Source organism: Cervus canadensis, chromosome 17 (genome assembly GCF_019320065.1).
Source record: "Cervus canadensis isolate Bull #8, Minnesota chromosome 17, ASM1932006v1, whole genome shotgun sequence".
NCBI lineage: Eukaryota > Metazoa > Chordata > Mammalia > Artiodactyla > Cervidae > Cervus > Cervus canadensis.
In genome coordinates this window covers 9034760-9049389 of record NC_057402.1, presented here as the reverse complement: position 1 = coordinate 9049389, position 14630 = coordinate 9034760, and the positions used below count along the sequence as shown (strand labels likewise).

Genomic DNA, 14630 nt, shown 5'->3' with positions numbered 1-14630 from the left:
AGGTGTTGGGGGGGTAGAGGGGAGGCTTGCTCCTTGCATGACCTTCTCCTGGCCAGCTGTGCAGGCAGCTGGACCAGAAGCAGCAGCAGCAGCAAGGACTCAGCAGCACAGGTAACACACAGCCTATTCCCTGCCAGGGAGCCCTTTGAGAAGGACAAAACTCCCACCTGCTCGTCTGTGGCCCAGCCACCAGGTCAGGGTATCACACAGACATGCTCACACGGGGCATTAGCCCCTTCTGGCACCTCTGCCATCGTCCTCATCTGAGCTACGGCGTCTGCTCAGTTTGGGATATTGTTGAAGGTAAAGAAAGATAGAGACAGAGCCGTAAGCTATTAGTTGTGCAAGCTGCACACTGCAATTCCAGAAGGCATCATTCACAGCTGAGTCTCCGTTCTGCTATTAGCCACATTGAAGCTCACATTTATTGAACACACTATGTCCCAGATACATGGTCTCACTAAATTCTCGGCTTCTGTTTTCTTCCTTTTACAGACGATGAAACCCAGGCTCAGAGAGCCACTCCCTTGCCCAAACGGCAAAAGCAGAGCTAGGATTTAAGCCTCCTACTGCCTAGCTTCAGGGTCCCCAGAACACCGGACTGTGAGCACAGGGTTGGCACAAAAATCTGTTACCCCTGACCCTGGCGGGCCAGACCCATGAAAGCCCTGCTGGCCGCCCCTGGGGCCCGGGCGCCACAGCACGGGGCAGGGCGCCCACGGCGCTGGACTCGGTTCAGGACTGGCTCTTCTAAGGACCAGACAGGCGACCTCGGGCCTCAGCAGGTCTCTGCGCCCACTACTCTGCACCCCTCCCCGCAGGGAAGCGAGTGGGAGCCCTCCAGGGGTTCCGCCGAGCCCCGCCCTCGGGGGCGGGGCTGGGAGCGGTCACGGGGAGGGGCGTCCAGTTCCCCCGCCCAGTCCGAGCCCCGCCCCGCCCCCAGGCTCCAGGCCCCCCACCCGCCCTCCGCCAGCAGAGAGCGCAGAGCCGGAGCAGGTCGCCGCGCGGGCTCGGTACCGGCCGCCACCCCCAGCTGCCGAGGGCGTCGCGCGGTTTCAGGAACCCCTGCTCGCTGCGTGGCCTTCTCCGGCCAGCTGTGCGGGCGGCTGGACAGCGGCGGCAGCGACAGCGAGGACTCGAGCGCGGGCGGCAGTCGCGACACCATGGATCTGTCTTTTATGGCCGCCCAGGTAAGGGGGCGCCTTCCACGCGCGCCTCGGGCCGCCAAGTTTGAGCAGGTTCGGGGCCACGGTCTCGCCCTCTCCTCCGGGGCTGGGCGCGCAGGGAGGGGTAAGGCCAGGAGGTGGCGCCCGCCGGCGATCTGAGTCCCGGTCCTTTGTCCGGAGCTGGCATCGCCACCTGGTGCGCGCGTCTGGGGCGGCGAGCGCGGCTTCCGGGGGTGGGGCCGGCCTGAGCTCCCCGCGTCGACCTGAGCTCGGGGTCTGGGCAGTGGTCCCCTCCCGGCCCACCCCCCACCTGCGGGGTCCCCCTTCCGTTGCCCCAGAGCCCGTCAAGGCGAGGCAGCCCCAGATCCGTGCGAGCCCGGGTTGGGCAGGCAACCTGGCTTTTCCCCATTCTGTTTCTTAACGAGGCGCCGGGTAATCTGCCACTTGCTTTGACCTCACTTTTCTCGCCTTTGATGGAGACCGCAGACCCGAGGAAGGCGGCGAGACCCGCTATGTGACCCGCCAGGCGCCGGAGCTTAGAGCGCAGCAGCGGCTCTGTCCTTGTTTTGCTTCGTGCTGAGTCTGTAGCGATTGTTCTTCCCTTGGCACAGAACAGGTTCCCAGTGGCAGACAAAACAGATGACCTCTCATCGCTTGGTTTTGCTCCAGGAGACTCCCCCGGAGCCCTGATCCTGGAGTGATCTTGTCGTTTGGTGCCCTAACTCTGGAGCCAGAACAAAGGCAAACGCCTGCTTTCCAGAGCTGTCTGTGGCCTTTCAGAGATGCAGTCTGGCTCTCGGGAAGGTTCACCGCTTTTGGGTTGGGGGATTAAGTCCCCACGAGTTCAGACCTTGCACCTTCTGCCAGGATGGTTACGTTGAGAGTCCAGTGGCAGGAAGGACCCCTCAGATTCCCTCTGTCCCCTGGGTGTGTGGCAGGAGCCCTCCTGGCTGCTGTTTACTCTTCCAGGGAATGGTGTTTCAGAGGATACCTCCCATTGCCCCCAAACTTCGCCCTGGTGGAGGCCTCTTTAAAAAGTAACTGCACAGTCTAGGCCATGGGGACAGTGAGTCCCCAGTGCAGGCGAGAATGGTGCAGAATTCCCCAAGCTGGCTTAAGGGAACCCAGATTCCAGCTCTTGGCAGCCTCTTTACAGGTTTTCCATAATGCTAATTGCTTTCATGAGCCATGCTGGTCTTTTTTTGCCTAATTTTCTCTTATTTCTAAACGCATGTTTAGAAATATTGTCTCATGGACATCATTTTAGGCAGTGGTGATGGTAGCTGCGTGGTGGCTGAGGAGACGTCACCAAATTTATTTCTACACAGGAGAGGGGCTCACACAATGTCTACCTCTGCCTTCCCCCTCTGGTGGTTTAGTTCCTAAGTGGTGTTCGACTCTTGCGACCTCATGGACTGTAGCCTGCCAGGCTCCTCTGTCCATGGGATTTTCCAGGCAAGAATACTGGAGTGGGTCGCCATTTCCTCCTCTAGGGGATCTTCCCGACCCCGGGATCAAACCCTGGGATTGAACACAAGTCTCCTGCACTGCAGGCAGATTCTTTACCCACTGATCCCCTCTAGAGCCCACCAAACAGCTGATGTTGCCATGGTTACAGGATAAATTGATTACTGCTAACCCTAGGACTGGCTGAAGCTTCAGGAGTTGCTATGGTAACTTGACAAAATAAACTAGGGCTTTTCAACACCCATAGGCAGAGCCTGCTGAGAGGTTGAGCTCTGTTTTTTTCTTTTTTGTTTACAATTCATGTTTAATGTGGTCAGTTTATTTCTGTGGACAGATGTTTGGGCATTGATTACATGCTCAGTCCTGGGCTAGCTGCAAGGACAGAAACATGAAGTGCCATCAAATGTGGAAAGACATTTACTGAGACCTGCTCTGTGCCAGACATGGACACTTGCATACTTGATTACAGTAAATTCTAACACGTCTGACAAGTCTGTGACGTTGGTATTATTATCCCCATTTTACAGATCAGGATACCACACTTAAATGAAATGAAACAATTTCATTTAAAAAACATTTAAAAAACAGTTTCATTGGGTTAGCAGTAACCCAGGACACACTATTAGCAAGGAGGAACACGGGTTTCAAACCTGGCTCTGAGGATTTGCAAAGCTGCTAGGTTTTCCACCTTATTGCTTCCCCCTGAGAAAGACACAAAATAAGGGACCAGGCGGACATATTTAAAGATGGCTCATCTCTTCTCCAAGCATCCCAGGTAGCTCAGTGGTAAAGAACTCACCTGCCAGTGCAGGAAGCATAAGAGACACAGGTTTGATCCCTGGGTCGGGAAGATCCCCTCGAGAAGGGCATGGCCACCTGCTCCAGTATTCTTGCCTGGGAAACCCCATGGACAGAGGAAGCCTGGCAAGCTATAGTCCATGGGGTCTCAAAAGAGTTGGACATGACTTAGCGACTAAACAACAACTGCAGCACCTATGCTTGGCCACAGTGCATGCTCAGCACAAACTCTGGGTGTGCAGTGACCACCAGGTGCGTGTGACCAAGCTGCTGTCCCCACACAGCGGCAGGGGGCAGTTGGACAGAGACACGTGAATGCTTCCATCCACTTGTTCGGCTAATGCTGAGTGCCGGCCTTATGCCAAGCTCTGTGTCAGGCACTGGGACAGGGATGCTGGGGGACAGTTGGATAGGACGTACATTTCGTTTCTGGACCATTGGAGAATGACAGACCAGGCCATTCCTAGAAAGGGTGACCAAAATGCCTGGCATATAGTAGACCCTCTGTAAGCATCTGTGAGATGATTGGATGAGGGTAAAACAAGATGTGTGTACTGGAAAAGACAATCAGAGGAAAAGACAGTGAATTTGAGGTATCACATGCCCCTGCCCAAACACCTGCTCATCAGTTCTTGAGGCTGGAGGTTCTGATGGATGAGAACTAGAGGCAGATTCCCCCGATGGGCCTGGGAATAAAGGTATTTTAAACAGAGAGGCACGGAACTTCCCTGGTGGTCCAGTGGTTAGGAGCTGGCACTTTCACTGCCATGGGCCAGGGTTCAATCCCTGGTCAGGGAGCTAAGATCCTGAAAGCCATGTGGTGTGACCAAAAAAAAAAAAAAAAAGCGGAGAGGCATGGAGGTAGGAAAGCCGGAACGTATTCACAGAATCCTCCAGGAAGCTGGAGGGTAGAGGGCACTGTAGAATTGGGAGAGAGAGGCCAGGACCTGGTGGTAGAAGGTACTCACTGCCTGGGATGAGAAGTTCACATTGAAGCAGGAGACAGTGGGAGCCATTGTAGGTGACTGAGTGTGAACGGTTTCTGTCTGAAGCAGCGTCCTGGGAAGACCTCAGCCTCAGCAGAACCCAGAAGCTGGAGGGATGGATGGAGTAGAAAGCACACACCTGTTTGATTCACTGATGGAGTAGAAGAAACCACATCCTTGTGACTCCAAACCCCAAGTCTCTGTCCCTTCACCAAGTTGTGAAATATGACTTCTCTTTGTGGCTTAAAAAATATCTGGAGGATACATGCCATTTAGATAGACACCCCTCTCAAAAGTTAAGCATCAAAAAGACACTGTTCTTGGATGTACAAGAGTGGACATCAGTTATCCAGCAGATCCTCTTACACGGATGCACCCTCCCTAGTGCATGTACATGGGGCTGTGGGTCTGGGTTTAAAGATGCTGTGGGTGCTGAAGATATAAAGACTCAGCTCACTCCTGAGCCTTGGAGGCACTCTGCTGTCCTTTTCCCCAACCCTGAAAACACCCCAGCCCCTCTCTACACAGTCCCTGGGTCCCTGGAGATTCTAGGAGGTTGAACGGTGAACAGGGGTATATGTTTTCCTATGGCCAGAGATGACCAGAAGAGCAAGGCTCCCCAGACCCCTGGGAGCCAGGGGAGAAGCACAGATCTTGAGGACGGATCCTCAAAGCCCTGTGTTGTCATTGGGGTAGCCTGTCTCCAAAAATGGCCCCAATCATTCCTTCCCTACCTCCTGAAGGTGCCTGCTGGCCCCCCATTAGGGGGTGGGAGATCTGATTCCCCTCCCCTTGATCTGAGCCTGGCTTAGTGACTTTTCTGACCAAGACAAGTAGTGTGAGTGACATTCTGAGATTAGCTTGTAAGAAACCTGCAGCTTCTACCTGGGACTCTTGGAGCGCTTGCTTGGGGGTAAGTCCGTGAACTTCCATCGTGCATGAAATGTGGAGATCCTGAGACAGCCAGACTGAGGAAGGGGAAGGAACATTTAAGGGACCTACTGTGTGCTGGGCCAACACATGGGATGAACTCGAGGTACAAGGAGCCCTGTTCACATGTTTCTAGGTTGTGACCCCCTATAGAAAAAGCAGGCCTAGAGCATAAGATGGGGAAGGAAATGGCAACCCACTCAGAATTCTTGCCTGAGAATTCCATGGACAGAGGAGCCTGGTGGGCTACAGTCCGTGGGGTCACAAAGAGTCGGACACGACTAAGTGACTAACTTTCACTTCACTTTCAGGGCATAAGAACTCGGTCTTATTTTTGTCTTCTGTTGTCCCTATAGTGAAGAGTCTAAACCCAGGAGTTCCCAAATGTTGCCACCATTTGAATCACCTGGAAACTTTGAAGAGTCCTGCTGCCCAGGTCCCGCCCTAGACACTCCCATCTGAGTCTGGAGCTGGGAGCCAGCATCAATATTTTATTTTCATCCCCTAGGTGATCCCAGTGTGCGATCAAGGTTGAGACCTGGACCTGAAACCCACACTGTAGGGCTGTTCCCCTCCCACTTCTCTGGATGGAGCAAGTCTTTGGCTCTCTGGTCCCTGTTAGGGCATATAAAGCCATGTTGTCCCTGGAAATCACTCCACTATCAATTCAGCAAATTCAAATGTTGAGGCCCAGAATAATGGGAACTTGCTTCAAAATAGAGATCCTTATTTGGTTTTGGCAGATGCAAACTATTGTGCAGAGGATGGGTTAACAATGAGGTCCTACCGTTATAGCCCAGGGAGGTATGTTCAATACCCTGTTACAAACCTTAATGGAAAAGAATATGAAAAAGGATATCTGTCTGTCTGTCTGTCTGTCTATCTATATGCCAATCATTCTGCTGTACAGCAGAAACTAACACAGTATTGTAAATAAAATTTAAAAGAAGAAAAAAGAAAATCGAGGTTCTCCCTTCTTCCAGATCACACCTGCCTCAGGTGGGAAACTTGGAGCCAGAGTGGGTCCTGTTATTATTCTCAGGGCACAGACAGGGGGGAAATGGAGAGACGGAGTGGTTCGGCTGACAGGCAGGGGAGCAAGGAGGGGGGCCTCATCTGCTGACCACAGGCCTGTCCTTCCTGTCCCAGAGCAGCCCAGATGCTGGGGGACAAGGGGGAACCAGGACCCTCCATGGATCAGCTTCAGGGAATCATCAAGCCTCCAAGGGACATGAAGTATCATGATCAGGTACATTTTGAAACAAGTTCCTAAATCTGTATTCGTTTTCTAGGGCTGCTGTAACAAATGACCACAATCCAGGTGACTTAAAACAACAGAAATGTAAATTCTCCCAGTTCTGGAGGCTTCAAGTCCAAAGTCAAGTTGTCCACAGGGCTGTGTTCTCTTCGAAGGCTCCAGGGAGGACAATCTCAAGCCTGTCTCCTAGCTTTGTGGTGTGGTCTGCAATCACTGTGTCCATGGCTGGCAGCCACACTCTGGTCTCTACCTCCGTGGTCACCTGGCCCTCTCCCCATGTCCCTGCGTCTCTTCTTTTCCTCTTCTCAGCACAGCAGTCATATTGGACTAGGGCCCACCCTTCTAATGTCACCTTCACTTGTTAGCATCTGAATAGATCTTATTTTCAGTTCAGTTCAGTTCAGTCGCTCAGTCATGTCTGACTCTTTGTGACCCCACGGACTGCAGGACGCCAGGCCTCCCTGTCCATCACCAACTCCCGGAGTTTACCCAAACTCATGTCCATTGAGTCAGTGATGCCATCCAACCATCTCATCCTCTGTCGTCCCCTTCTCCTCCAGCCCCCAATCCCTCCCAGCATCAGGGTCTTTTCCAATGAGTCAGCTCTTTGCAGCAGGTGGCCCAAGTATTGGAGTTTCAGCTTCAGTATCAGTCCTTTCAATGAACACACAGGACTGATCTTTAGGATGGACTGGTTGGATCTCCTTGCAGTTCAAGGGACTCTCAAGAGTCTTCTCCAACACCACAGTTCAAAAGCATCAATTCTTTGGTGCTCAGCTTTCTTTATAGTCCACCTCTCACATCCATACATGACCACTGGAAAAACCATAGCCTTGACTAGATGGACCTTTGTGGACAAAATAATGTCTTTGCTTTTTAATATGCTGTCTAGGTTTCAAGTAAGTTCAAATTCACAGGTCCTGGGAGTTAGGACTTCGCCATATCTTTGGGGGAGGCATAATTCAACCTATAATAGCATATTTTTAAAAAATTTATTTATTTTATTATTTTTTGGTTGCACTGGGTCCTCGTTGCTTCATGGGCTTTCTCTAGTTGCGATGAGCTACTCTCCCTTGCGGTGCCCGGACTTCTCATTGTGGTGGCCCCTCTTGTTGAGAAGGCTCTAGGTGCATGGGCCTCAGTGTTTGTGGCCTGCAGACTGGAGCACGGGCTCAGTAGTTGTGGCCCGTGGTCTGAGTTGCTCCCCAGCATGTGGGATCTTCCCAGACCAGGGATTGAGTCCATGTCCCCTGCATTGACAGAAGGATTTGTATCCTCTGTGCCACCAGGGAAGCTCTAAAATAGGGTCTTAAGATCCCTAAAGAGTGAGATCTTGGTTCCTGTGTTAGTGGCCACTGGTCTTTGAGAGGCAGTGGACAGATCACTTCTCTAAGCCTCAGTTTTCTCCCCTGTGAAATGGGTACAAAATGGCCTTCCTCGTGGAACTGTTCATCTAGTCATTCAGCAAACATCTCCCGAGTGTCAGGTCCTCCCACTGTGGAGTGCTGAGGGGCAGAGGGTCACAGGCCCTGCCATGTGATAATGTGACCGGCTGGAGTAAATGCAGTTGCCCTGTACCCTGGAAGAGGCACCTCCCCCAGCTTAGGGGTTCAGGGAGGCTTCCCGAGGTCTGAATTGAGCTGAGTTTGAAGGAGGCATAGCAGGTTATGTAGACAAAGGAGTGAGGACCCTCTAGGCTGGGGGTCCAGGCAATGACGTGACACGGATGGGACTTGAATGGTGTCTCTTGTTGGGAATGACGGGTGCAAGCAGTTATGTGTTTGGGCTGAGCGGCAGGTCGGGGGGGTAGTGGAGATGAAGCTGGGGGCAGGGAGGGGGCACTGGGGCCAGGTAGGTGGACTCATGGAGTGGAGCACCATGGGGAGGGGTCTGTGGTGACCTGGGGCGTGGGGGCCTGGCCTGGAGGGCACACGGCAGCGGCCCTGAGCTCCCGGAGCGAGCGCGTGCCGTGCAGACACAGGCCGGGGGCTGCAGGCGCTTGTGGGTGTTTTAAGGAAACCGAACACTCTGATGCTTCCAAGCAGTCTGGATTTTCCGATGTTGACAGCTAATGAACATCTGTATTTTTGTTAAAATTGGAATATAATTGCTTTAGCACGCTGTGTTAGTTTCTGCTATACAATGAAGTGAGTCGGCTACGTGTATACATATATCCCCTCCTCCCCCTCCCCTCCCCACCCTGCAGGTCATCACAGAGCACCGAGCTGAATTCCCTGCGCTGTACACCACAGCGCCGGGACTGGCTTCGTGGAAGACCGTGTGTCCATGGATGGGGTGGGCGTGGGGGCTGCTGCCGGCGTGGGGAGCAGCGGATGAAGGTGAGAAGGTTCACTCACTCACCCGCCGTTCACCTCCTGCCGTACAGCCCGGGTCCTAACAGGCTGCGGACTGGCACTACCAGCTGGGCAGCAGGTTCCCACTCGCTGTCTGTTTTACACATGGTGGTGTGTTTACGTCAGGCCTAATCCCCCGACTCAACCGAGCAACCACGAAGTGAGCTGTTTTGATTACCTATTGCTTTCCCCGGTGGCTCAGCTGGTGAAGAATCCGCCTGCAATGCGGGAGACCTGGGTTCGATCCCTGTGGTGGGCAGATCCCCTGAAGAAGGGAATAGGCCACCCACTCCAGTATCCTGGCCTGGAGAATTCCGTGGACTCTATAGTCAATGGGGTCGCAACGAGTCCCACCCGACTGAGCGACTTTCACTTCAGTATCATTTCATCTAGTTAGTGGCTTAAAGCAGTCATTTCTTTCGTGGGACCAAAATTCAGGAAGAAGTGGGCTGGGCAGTTTGTGCTCCGATGATGTCAGCTGGGGCCGCAGGGCTGAAGTCTAGACGTGCATCACAGCTTCCCTTGTGTGTCTAACACCTTTGTGCAGCCTGACCCTTCTCTCCGCTTGGACTTTCATCCTGCAAATGTTTCTTTAGGCAAGTGGGGCTCCCCCTTTCCCTCCCCACATGATGGTCTCGGGGTCACTGCCTGGTGCTGCCTTCCCTCTGCAATCAGCATTCCCAGGGGGACCCTGCGAAGTTTCTTATGATCCAGATTGGGAAGTCCCAGAATGTCACAAACTGCACATTCATTTGGTCAAGAAAATCCCGAGCGCAGCCCAGATTGAAGGACAGGAGAATCAGAGTCCACCTCTCATGCAGGATGCAGCACGCGCACCCGGGGAGGGAAGGATGGATGGCAGACATCTTTGGAGGCAGGCTACACCTGGACCAAACAGAATAGGTCTGTGGACTGGATTTCTCCTGGGGCTGCCAGTACAATAAGGATCTCTAGCCTAGACAGGTGTGCGTAGAGCTTGGCAACACCTTGTACATTTCCAAGCCCAGGAGAGAAGTAGATTATTACTAAGGAGCTAGACCAAAACTTAACCAGGCTGAACCGTATGAAGTTGCTGATATTTGACCATTTTGACCTACAAAGTGACAATTTCTTATATTAGGTACCAACTAGAAAGACAGTTAAGATTTTTTGGTTTGTTTTGATATTAATTATATGCTAATTTTATTTTATATATTTATGTTAATTTTTAAAATTAATGGTTTAACTTTTTATTTTGCATTGGGGTATAGCTGACTAACAATGCTATGCTAATTTCTGGTGAAAGGTGAAAGAACTCAGCGCTACAGGTACATGTATCCATTCTCCCCTAAACCCCCTCCCGTCCAGGCTGCCACATAACATTGAGCAGAGTTCCATGTGCTATACAGTAGGTCCTTTTTGGCTATCCATTTTAAACATAGCAGTGTGTGCATGACCTTTCCAAACTCCCCAACGGTTGGTTGGTTCCCCAGCCAACCATCCGTTTGTTCTCTAAGTCTGTGAGTCTCTTTCTGTTTTGTAAGTAAGTTCATTTGTATCATTTTTTTTTGGATCCACATATAAGAGACCTCATCCAGTGTTTTTCTTTCTCTGACTTATTTCACTCAGTGAGACAATCTCTAGGTCCTTCCATGTTGCTGCAAATGACAGTCAGTTTTTTTTTGCATTATGGAGGGGAGGGTCACTGCCTGCTGGGGAGACCTGAGGGGGCTTCCTGGGTTTAAGGAGCTTGGGCCTCCCCACCGCTGTCTCCCTCCGTAGCCCAGCTCTTAGAAGCTTGGCCTTGCTGGTGGGAAGACACAGTCACATCTGGGTGGATCTTCCATTGGGTGGGTCTTTCTAGAAGACAGACACATGGTCTAATCATAGCTGAGATGCTAATATATCCACTGCCAGCGCCTCTTCTCCCACCCTGCCTCCCCCGGGACATGGAGATGCTCACAGTTAGTTTGTATTTTAATCATTTTTCACAGAAGGGGAAAAAAAAACCCACAAAAGGTTTCTGGTCAAGCTGAAGAGATGAGTCTGTTATCTCTTGAAATGGTCGTAGCTGTACTCAAAGGCCTGTGGGGAGCATTCTGAAACATCTGCAGGAAGCCAGCAGAAGGTTCCCCTCCCCAGAGGAAACACCGCACTGCCCAGAGAATTCTAGGGAGTCTGGCAGTCTGATGCTTAGAAAATGTTTTCCCCAGCCGGTGACTGTTCCTTTTTCTTTGAGCAAGAATTATCATTAAAATACAAATTGTCTATTATCTCAGATGTTTTTAACCAAAGGGCTTGTCTTCGTGTGCTTTGAATTCTCATTTAAAAGATTTAAATATTTTATTATTCTAATTAGACTTGCCTCAGGAGAGCATATAGTGCTACAGTTTTGCAGTGGTGTAATGAGAAGTTAAGGAAGATGTAAAAATCTGTAATAAGTTTTGTAGACCAAATTTCTAGATAGTGTTTTAAGAGTCAGGATATTCCATCTGACTTGAAACAATTGCACCTCCCAGAGCTAAGAGAACCAGGACATTTGGAGATGAATTGCACATTTCCAACGGAATACTTCAGTGTTTGTGGAGCACCTGCTGTGTGCTCCGCCCAGCTTTGGGGGGTCTGAACCCAGCTCTTTCTACTCTGAGATGATGGAAACCCATCTCTGTTTACCCCACCCTCGTTCTCTTCTCTCAAGATGTCACAGTACCTTCCCATCTTGTGCTCAGTTGCTTACATTGCTGCCCTTTATCAAATGGTCAGGAAGTACCAGGCAGACCCTGGGTTGAATAATACGTAGAATCTCACTTCCTAATCCTATGACAGCCCTAAGGGAATAGGCAATTTTAAGATCCATTTTATAGGTGAAAAAACTGAGGCTTAGTGAGGCAAAGTCACATGCCCAGGGCCCACTGGAAAAATTCAAACCCAGATCTCTGTGCCTCTTCAGCTTATTTTTTTAAAATCCAGTCTCATAATCTCTGCCTTCTGACTGGAGCGTGTGTAAACCACTTATATTTAATGTAATTGTCTATATGAAAAGTGAAAGTGTTAGTCACTCAGTCATGTTTGACTGTGACCTTGTGGACTGTAGCCCTCCAGGCTCTTCTGTCTGTGGAATTCTCCAGGCAAGGATACTGGAGTGGATAGCCATTCCCTTCTCCAGGGGATCTTCTGGACCCAGGGATCAAACCCAGGTCTCCTGCACTGCAGGCATATTCTTTACCATCTGAGCCACCAGGGAAGCCCGATTGTCTTTACAGTTGGGTTTAAATGTGCTGTCTTACTGTTTCCTATTGGTCCCATCTGTTCTGTTCCCCTTTCCCTCTCTTTCTTTCTTCTTTTGGATTCAATGAGAGTTTTTAATTCTCCCGTGTTATCTCCTGTCTTGGCTTATTAGCTGTAACTATTTTGTTATTTTGATGGTTGCTTTAGGATTTATAGGATTTATCTTTAGCTTATCACAGTCCATCTACAAGTGGTATTATGCCACTTCACATGAAGCATAAGAACACTTCTATTTCTCCCCTCTCAGCTTTGGTGGTATTAAATTACTGTTGCACATTTCATTTCTACATGTGTTTTAAACTTCATGTTACATTGTTATTATTTTTTTTAAAGTCAATTACCTTTTAAAGAGATTTAAATGGTAAGGAAAAAACTTAAATATTTTCCCATATGGGTACTATTTCCAGTGCTCTTTATTGCTTTGTGTAGATCCATATTTCTATACATTATCATTTTCTTTCCACCTAAAAGACTTCAGCATTTCTAGTAGTGCAAAATGCTGGTGATGGATTCTTTCAGCGTTTGTATGTCTGGGAAAAAAATGTCCTTTTTTGGCTTTCATATTTGTTTTAATTCATTTATTTATTTGGCTGAGCCAGGTGTTAGTTGCCAAGTGTTAGTTGTGGGATCTTTGATGTTTGTTGCCTCATGCAGGATCTTTAGTTGCAGCTTGTGAACTCTTTCGTTGCAGTATACGGGATCTCATTCCCTGACCAGAGATTGAACCAGGGCTCCATGCGTTGAAAGTGCGACGTCTTGGCTGCTGGACCACCGGGGAAGTCCCTTGGCTTTCATATTTGAATACTTATTTTTTACTGAGCATAGAATCCTAAGTTGACTGTTTCTCAGTGTTTTAAAATATTGTTCCACCATCTTCCTGCTTCCACTCTTTCCACTGAGAAATCTGCTGCCATCCGTATCCTATTCCTTCTAACATAATGTGCCTTTTTCACCCCTTTGACTGTTCACAGTTTTCTCCTTATTGATTTTGGGCACTTTCATTATAATGTACCTTAGTGTAGTTTTCTTCATGCTTCTCATCTTTAGGGCTTGGGAGCTTCTTATATCTGTGAGTTTATACTTTTCATCTCAATTTAGAAAGTTCTCTGCCATTCTTTCTCTCCCCTCCTCCCAGTTTTATTGAGATATAGTTGGCATATGACATTGTATAATTTTAGGGTGTACAACACAATGATTTCATACATGTATATATTGCAAAAAAGATTACCACAATAAGTTTAGTTAACATCTGTCAATTCACATATTTACAGTTCTTTTTTCTCTTGGGATGAAAACTTTCAAGATCTACTCTCTTAGCAACTTTTGTATATACAAGGCAGTATTGCTAACTATAGTCACTGTTCTTTACATTGTATCTCCAGAACTTATTTATCTTATAACTGAAAGTTTGTACTTTTTAACTAACTTTATTCAGTTGCCTAACTCCCTGCCTTTGGAAAACACCAGTCTGGTCTGTTTATACTTTTTTTTTTTTTTTTTAAGATTCTATGTATAAGAGAGATAATACAGTATTTGTCTTTCTCTATCTGGTTTGTTTCACTTAGCATGATGCCCTCAAATTCCTTCCAATGTGTCTCAAATGACAAGATTTCCTTCTTTTTTAATGGCTGAATTATATATATATATATATAACTAATAATATATATATACACACACACACATGGGGCTTCCCAGATGGTGCTAGTGGTAAAGAATTGACCTGCCAATGCAGGAGATGCAAGATATGTGGGTTTGATCCCTGGGTCGGGAAGATCCCCTGGAATAGGAAGTGGCAACCCTCTCCAGTATTCTTGCCTGGAAAATTCCATGGACAGAGGAGCCTGGGGCTGCAAAGAGTTGGACATGACTGAGCAACTCAGCACATAGACACACACATTTGTTGTTGTTCAGTCACTAAGTTGTATCCAACTCTTTGTGGCCCCGTGGACTGCAGCACGCCAGCTTCCCTGTCCTTCACCGTATCCTGCAGTTTGTTCAAACTCATGTGCACTGAGTCGGTGATGTTATACAACCATCTCCTGCTCTGTCGCTCCCTTCTCCTGCTCTTGGTCTTTCTCAGCATCAGGGTCTCTTCCAATGAGTCATCTTTTCACATCAGGTGACCAAAGTATTGAACTTCAGTTTTAGCATATTCAGGGTTGATTTTCTTTATGATTGACTGGTTTGACCTCTCATCCACACATGTTAATATATATGATATTTCTTTATCTGTTCACCTGTCAATAGAGACTTAGGTTGTTTCGGCGTCCTGGCTATTATTGTAAATCATGCTGCTGTGAACGTGTGAGTGCGGATATCTTTTCAGGATAGTGATTTCATTTCCTTCAGGTATACACCCAGAAGTGGAATTACTGGGTCATATGCAGCTCAATTTTTAATTTTT

At 49.0% G+C, this 14630-nt stretch overlaps 1 protein-coding gene across 1 annotated transcript in view; it reads left to right on the top strand.

Annotated features, from left to right (window-relative positions):
* The first annotated feature begins 926 nt into the window (after positions 1-926).
* C17H14orf132 (chromosome 17 C14orf132 homolog) overlaps positions 927-14630 on the top strand; it is a 51909-nt gene continuing 38205 nt past the window's right edge. The window contains exon 1 of the mRNA XM_043490355.1: positions 927-1190. Within this exon, the coding sequence (XP_043346290.1) occupies positions 1164-1190 (27 nt within the window). The 5' untranslated portion in view covers positions 927-1163. The remainder of the gene's footprint in view (positions 1191-14630) is intronic.